Source organism: Sinocyclocheilus grahami, unplaced genomic scaffold (assembly GCF_001515645.1).
Source record: "Sinocyclocheilus grahami isolate Dianchi unplaced genomic scaffold, SAMN03320097.WGS_v1.1 scaffold442.1, whole genome shotgun sequence".
In the NCBI taxonomy this organism is placed as follows: domain Eukaryota; kingdom Metazoa; phylum Chordata; class Actinopteri; order Cypriniformes; family Cyprinidae; genus Sinocyclocheilus; species Sinocyclocheilus grahami.
Window position 1 is genome coordinate 2,469,108 of NW_015505621.1, and position 7,830 is coordinate 2,476,937.

The window sequence follows — 7,830 nt, forward strand, 5'->3', positions numbered from 1 at the left end:
TATTAGTATGAGCTTGGGAATGAAAAGGAGTGGTGTCTGTGTGTGTGTAGCCTCTGGGAGGTGGTTAAATCCAGCTTAACACCGCAGCTGGTTTGAGTTCTGCTGACCCACATCCTCTCTGAGCTCACTGCCCCAGTGACCAACACACACAGAAGCCCACTGAACCTCTGACCTCAAAGACACAATAATAGGCCCTTTCGCACCGCTTTAGTTCCAGAACTAAACGTACGGTACTAAAGTACTGGGACGATTTTGCGCGAACTATTTCCCAGTACCATTTAAAGGGTTGCATTCGCACCAAGAGTGTGTACTAAGAAGTGACGTAAGCAGGTCGACAGCGATGTCATTTGTGCGCTGCGTTCAACAATGTAAACAAAGAACAACGTTAACAACAGGAGGATGGAGGACGCTGTGATCGGAGCTGTGATTTTGTTGTCCACTTTTAATGTGTATGTTTCTAGGGCTGCACGATAAATCGAAATCGCGATTCGACAGAAGCTGCAATTGTCATGCGTATCTTTCAGTGAAGCACGGTTCTGTGATCAGCAGTAAATCTCCACCCAAAGGCTAGAGGGCGCTCTCGCGCTGAAACCCCAAATATGCCCCGAAGAAGTAAACCGAAGATTCAACTGCTTTGATTGATTCAACGTGACTAATAAACACACGACTACGGCAATATGCGGTTTATCTGAGTTTTTATTATTTTCATTAAAATAAAGTATATTTATAATGCAATGCCTTTATCACTGCTTAAATACTATGAAATATGTTGCGTGCCTTATTCTGTGTAAGAAGCCACATCATCTCACAGAAGGATTTATTTCAAACACTCGACTGACATTATGAAGTGAGTTTGGAGTAAAAATATGTTATTAAATGTGGTATTTTCACATGCTTTCAGATGGAGCAGCATTTACTTCACAGAGACGTAGTTCACTGAGAAGCTATGCAAACAGCTGTCATTATCGTGCAATAAAATCGTCTGCGAATATTTTTATTTTTTTGCGTAACTTGTCAGTGAACTACAGCTCTGTGTAGTAAATTCTGCTCCATCTGAAAGCACGTGATGATGATTTTCTGCTGATTACAGAACCGGCTTTACTAACAAATTGCGCATGACAATCGCATTCGATTAATCGTGCAGCCCTATATGTTTCACTGTATCTAATATATGACTTCTGTCTGTTAGTGAGCTTGACATAAAAGTTATATTATGCAAATCAGTTTTAGACCATGTCACCATGTACATAATCATTTAAACACTTACTTTATACTGTTCCAAAGATGTGACTTAGTGTTTATGAAGCTTGTACATTATTGGTTGTTTTTTCCCCAAGCATTGAAATTTATGGGGACAACAGACCGGAATGACTTAAATTTTGGTCTGATCCTCACACAACATTATCATATTTAGAAGACTTGTAATATAGGACGACTCGTATTGATTACTTTTATCGTACTTTCATGGTCATTTTGAATGCTCCACTCTTTAGTTAATTTAATTGCATGGAAAAAAAGCTAAATTACCATTACCATTGTGTATGAAATGTGCTATATACAGTAAATAAACTTGCCTTGCCTTATGTGCACAATATCCTGGAAGGGGTATTAAGGAAGTTCTTATTCCATTTTGACTTCACGGACATGATGTTCATGTTGCAAATTTAACCGTTATAGCCATCTCAATAATTTATAGGAAGTACTGCAGAATGGATGGCTATTATCTTGTTTCCAAAGCAGTAGGTGTGTATGATGTTTGTATATTTGACCTTCTTTGACTTCAGTTGTGTGCCACTATTCCGCTGTCCTTTGTGGCCCCTCCCCTTGGTCTGTTAGCTGAGGTATTGTGTCTGTCTGTCCACTGACAGCTGCAATTCCAGAATAGCATTAGGTCAGAACACAGACCCACAGCTGGCTCCAGTGAGAGTGCATCTAAAAATCACTCCCAGCCATGGATAGATGATGGGTTGAGTTTGACAGACACCATAATAAAAGCAGCTTAGCTTTTTTAGTATTGATTTTTTTTATGCACACAGCAAGGACAGGATGTTTCTGGCACTATCCAAATGTTCATAGTTGACTTTGGAAACTTTGTACTCATCCAGTTTTTAGAGCTCCGATTTAATATTCTACTTGCATTTTGGACATTAATTGTTCATATGTCATCTCTCAGGGTTTTTGTCTCAGTATTGTAAGCATGTGGGCACACAGCTGTCTGTCTGTGTGATTAGCTCGAACCTCATTATTTCCAAAACATTTAACATTCATTAATTCCAAAATTGTTTATACAGTATATATATCGTTTGACTGAATTCCAAGTACAGCCAAGTTGCATATATTAGAAATTTGCATGCCATTGCATGTAAACTACCAGTCAAAAGTATGGGCACACCTACTTGTTATTTATTGTTAAGATTCCATATGCTTTTTAAAATTATTGAAGGAGTAATGTGTGCTGGGAATTTACTGGCAGCTTTTCTTTCACTTTACAGTCAAACTTGTCTAATAAATGTACAGTTTTATATTCAAAACTGTGTCATGAATTCAAACATAAGCATTTAAATCAGATGGTTTTGAAGATTCAAGTGTCCAGACTTTTGACTGGTTGTGTGGTTTAATGTACTGCAACTCTCTCCCAATAATTTTTTCCCTACTGTCACTGTCAGTAAAGGTAGGCAGAAATGGAGTGCTCTGTGCAGTAAATAAAGTTGTCAGCGGTGGCGTATAATCAGTTTATGGGTTGGGAATCGAGAATGGGTGCTTATTCAGAACCGGTATGTATAAGTATTCTGGAACTGAGTGGTTTTCATGACATTCGGCTCCGTTTACAGTCTGCATTCTTCCACTAAAGCAGACAGAGCACCGTACTAAAACCGTACTGACAGTGTTTTCATGCACCATTGCTACACCACTATTGATTCTAAAGTGCCAAAATATCACATTTTAGCCAAGCTGTGAGGTTGCCGCTTGAATTTAATATGAAGAATTCCAGACTGTTCCCATCCCTAATTACTTTCCATTTGCTATAATCATGAACTGTGATGATAAATATATTTGATGATGGATATAGGTAATGTAATGTTTTTGGGGTTGTGCAGGACTCTCTGAATGAGTACCCATGTGGAGGTGAACACACACCCAGTCCCATCGCCAGCGCCATTGCTCTCGAGGCCACACCCGCTTTCACCTGGACTCCTCTCATCACTGCTGTCACAACAGCAACTGAAGTTGGCCATACCATAGTACTGCTAGGAGACAAAAATGGAAGGCTGCACAAGGTATGACTTACTGTTTTTTCATCTTGCATCATGCTTTAATGGCACTAAACCTGCGATTGTTGTGTTAGCAGCACAAATCCTTAACCATTAAAGACCCACCATCCATCACTGAAGCATAATGGGAAAAATCAGCATGAACAACTGAATTTTAAAAGCTGTTTGCCATCATTAAAGACTCCTTTATTGAAAAGCAAACACATGGAGTAATCATAATCTGTCATTAAGCACTAACACTCCAGTAATGAGCAAACCACCCTACAGCATGGTAATATTATGTTATTAAAATCGGTTGGTTCAGTCAGAGTTCAGATAGTGTGTTACATTATTTATCAGGACAAAGTTTTGGGGAGGTATTATAGTGAGTTTTTGCTGCCAAAATTAGATTGCAGTTTGGACACTTTTGTATCATTTGTTTGAGGCCTACGGTTCAAGGCCACTGGAATTGAGACAGTGTATTTGAAGATCACCTTTTAAAGCAGAAAAACATAAGATGTCACAGTTAGCCTGAACTTGGATTTAAGCTGCTATTTAAAGGCAAATGGACAAGAGAGTGCATGCATGTCTTAAGCTCCTGTGATCTTAGAGGTGGAACAGTGTAGAATTAATTTTATGAGTCATGGAAGGTGAAAAGAAATGCATAATGAGCAACCCTTATACTTGACAAGCTAGGATTTGGTTTCAGTTAAAGTAATAGTTCACCCATCATTCCAAAGCCTGTATTACTTTATTCCTTCTGTGGAAAAGAACAACAGTTTGAAGAACCTTCACGCAGATGTTTTTTATATGACTACAGATCTGTCGAGCACAATAAAAGTGCTCCATATGACCAAAAATAAGTTCAGGTTCAGAAATAGTAATTGATGCCAAGTTACACAGTTCAACATTTTAGTAAATAACAGCTATAGGCTTCAGAAGACTTGGAATAAAATGCAAAAGGATGACTAAATAATGTTTGCGTTGTTATTTTTTTGGATGAAGTATTCCTTTAAGATCCTTCAGGCAAAAGATCCTTGTGCAACATTCATTCAGACTTGGAAAACACATTCAGTTCGCTCTATCACGGTATATTTTTGCCATTTTTAGGGGTGAATATATTTTGATCTGCCCATTTTGCCTACTTTCAATCTGGGAATGTGGGGTATTTACGGCTCGTGGCTGGCCCAGTCTGGCCCGGAGGTGGTGTGATTGTGTGTGTGTGTGTGTGTGCATACAGGAGGGAGTGTGTGTGTGTGTGTTTGTGTGCGAGCGGCTGCCTCATCAGCATGAGAGGACATGTTCTGAATGCTTATTGCAAGCGCCTTGGGGAGAACCGATCCCAAGGGAGCCGGTCACATGAGGTGCGCTCTGGGTCTGCTGATAGGGGTGGTGGGAGCCGCACTTGGAGTTTTTCATCTTTCAATCCCCTCTGGTGCTGTATGAAATATTAACGGCGAAACTCTGAAACAGCAGATTGTTTACCGCCCAAAATTCTCCTCAGGCAGAACTTATCACAGACAGCCCACGGTATCACTTCCCCTGCCTGCAAGATGCTGAAAAACCCACCGGCCTGCTGAGATTGCAACTCGCTGGAGCTTTGTGGCCAACGTGTGTGTCTTTTGTATATGCATATGTATGTGAAAGCATTGATTAGCGATGCTTGCTTTTGTTCATGCTTTTGAATAAACTGCTAATTGTAAGTATTGAACTTGAGAGCATAATGTGCCCTGCAGCGTTGAGTGATACAGACATGAGTGATACCTTCAATCATGTGCTTTGTTTTGGAAAGTTGTGCTTCATGTGCCTTTATTTTTATTGCAGGTGTTCTTGCATGCAAATGGTACCGGTACCAAATATGACACAGTGGAGGTGGATGCTGAGAGTCCCATTAACGCTGACCTGCTGTTGGACTTCACCAAACAGAACGTCTACATATTAACTGAAAGAAAGGTACAAGAGACAAACAACTTCCTTTCAACTGCCAGCAACTGAAACAAACTACAGCTGTTACATGCATGCTCTCAAAGGAGAGATTACACGTTTACTTTGACAAACATCATTTGAATGACAGATTTTTTCACGAGATGAAAGTCTGGTTTTGTTTTTTGCATTGTCAAGTAATTGCCGGTGGATTCATCTTGGCAGCCAATCAGAATCGGAGATTGTTTTCACACTGTTCGCTCATGCAAAAGTTGCGTCCTCTTGCGTTTTATCAGTTTGCAATGCGAGAGCGGTGCTCAGGGCTTCTGATTTGTGTGTGTGTGTTTCAGGTTACAAAGCTCCATGTCGCTCAGTGTGAGAAGCATTTAGACTGCCACTCCTGTCTGTCTAATAGAGATCCCTACTGCGGCTGGTGTTCGCTGGAGGGCAGGTACTTGAGCTCACCTGACTGCTGTTACACATCACTGCCTGCTCTTTCAACACTCCCTTCCCATCAGGCCGCACCCCTCGCTTTATATAAACATCGCATTTTATCATATGGAGATCATTTACATAGATCATTTTAGATATTCATAATTTCTTCAACGACTTCTGCTTCCACAGAACAGCAGTTGCATTACCGGTTCAACTATTTTGGGTTATTTATTAACACTTTTTGTTATGGGATTGTTCTATGGATTATTATGAGTCCATAATTTAATACTACACTACCATTCAAAGGTTTGGGGTCGGTAAGAAATTAATACTTTTATTCAGCAAGGTTGCATTAAAGGGCACCTATTATGCCCCTTTTTGCAATATGTAATATAAGTCTCAGGTGTCCCCAGAATGTGTCTGTGAAGTTTCAGCTCAAAATACCCCACAGAGCATTTTTTTATATAATTTTGAAAATGCCTATTTTGAGTGGAAGCAGAAAAACGCTGTATTAGAGCATGTCTCTTTAAATGCAAATGAGCTGCTGCTCCCCGGCCTCTTTTCTAGAATAGGGCTGTACCTTTACAGCTGGTAACTGCTAAAAAAACATCTGTTTGGTTTTGATTATCATGTCTATCGCGCTGAAATCACGGCATTTAAAGCCATATTAGTTAGATATTCATAATTTCTTCAACGACTTCTGCTTCCACAGAACAGCAGTTGCATTACCGGTTCAACTATTTTGGGTTATTTATTAACACTTTTTGTTATGGGATTGTTCTATGGATTATTATGAGTCCATAATTTAATACTACACTACCATTCAAAGGTTTGGGGTCGGTAAGAAATTAATACTTTTATTCAGCAAGGTTGCATTAAAGGGCACCTATTATGCCCCTTTTTGCAATATGTAATATAAGTCTCAGGTGTCCCCAGAATGTGTCTGTGAAGTTTCAGCTCAAAATACCCCACAGAGCATTTTTTTATATAATTTTGAAAATGCCTATTTTGAGTGGAAGCAGAAAAACGCTGTATTAGAGCATGTCTCTTTAAATGCAAATGAGCTGCTGCTCCCCGGCCTCTTTTCTAGAATAGGGCTGTACCTTTACAGCTGGTAACTGCTAAAAAAACATCTGTTTGGTTTTGATTATCATGTCTATCGCGCTGAAATCACGCATTTTAAAGCCATATTAGTTTAGACTTCTAATAGATGGTTTTCTGAGCGCAGACATCCGAAGCACGCGTATAGAAGGTACTAAGTTCTCTCACACACGAGTTTTGTTAAAAACACACACAAGTTACAAAAACACAGTCGATTATGATTGTGAAGGTAAACATCTGGGAAAGAAATCGCATGTTTATATTAGATCTGTGTATTAAGTGACATCAGCATGATCTACAGTACCTATACTGCTGTCTATGCTATTAATATGACCCAAAGAATAAAATAAAAGCAGAGAATCACTTACTGCTCTGGACTGAATAACGTCTATAGCCTTAATAAGAAGACATTTCTTACGTGAAGATAAACATGGCGGATTGTGTGCGGCTCACTCAGGGCGGGGTCTCTGCTAGCTTATGGCAGTGTCAATCAACAATCGTGGGTGGGGCTGGTAAATTGTGATGTCACACTTTACGGATTCTGTGATTGGCTTGCTCTGAGACGCTGTTAATGATATATGAAGATTTTGAAAAAAGAGTGGGTGGATTTTTATCATTATAGGGTGGTTGTGTACACACACTGCCAACACACATTTATGTCCAAACAACATGTGAAAGTGTATTTTGCATAATAGGTGCCCTTTAAATTGATTAAAAGTGACAGTAAAAATATTTATAATTTTACAAATGATTTTCACTTCAAAATTAATTATTTTGAACATTCTATTCTTTAAAGAATCCTGAAAAAAAATGCGTCACAGTTTCCACAAAAATATTAAGCAGCACAGCTGTTTTCAACATTGATAATAATAAGAAATCTTTCTTGAGAAAAAAATGAGCATATTAGAATGATTTCTGAAGGATCATGTGACACTGAAGATTGGAGTAATGATGCTGAAAATGCAGCTTTGCATCACTGGAATAAATTACATTTATTACAGAAAACGGTTGTTTTAAATTGTAATGTATTTCACAATATTACTGTTTTTATTGTATCTTTAATTAAATAAATGCAGTCTTGATGACAATAAGAGACCTCTTTCAAAAACATCTTACTGAC

The 7,830-nt window shown here is 38.9% G+C and overlaps 1 protein-coding gene across 1 annotated transcript in view; it reads left to right on the forward strand.

The window, feature by feature from the left end:
• Window positions 1-7,830, forward strand: part of LOC107552164 (plexin-B1-like) — a gene marked incomplete at its 3' end in the record, with an annotated part of 29,797 nt that overhangs the window by 13,067 nt on the left and 8,900 nt on the right. Inside the window, exons 3-5 of the mRNA XM_016233993.1 lie at window positions 3,099-3,278; window positions 5,076-5,204; window positions 5,525-5,625. Coding sequence (XP_016089479.1) covers window positions 3,099-3,278; window positions 5,076-5,204; window positions 5,525-5,625 — 410 coding nt within the window. The remainder of the gene's footprint in view (window positions 1-3,098; window positions 3,279-5,075; window positions 5,205-5,524; window positions 5,626-7,830) is intronic.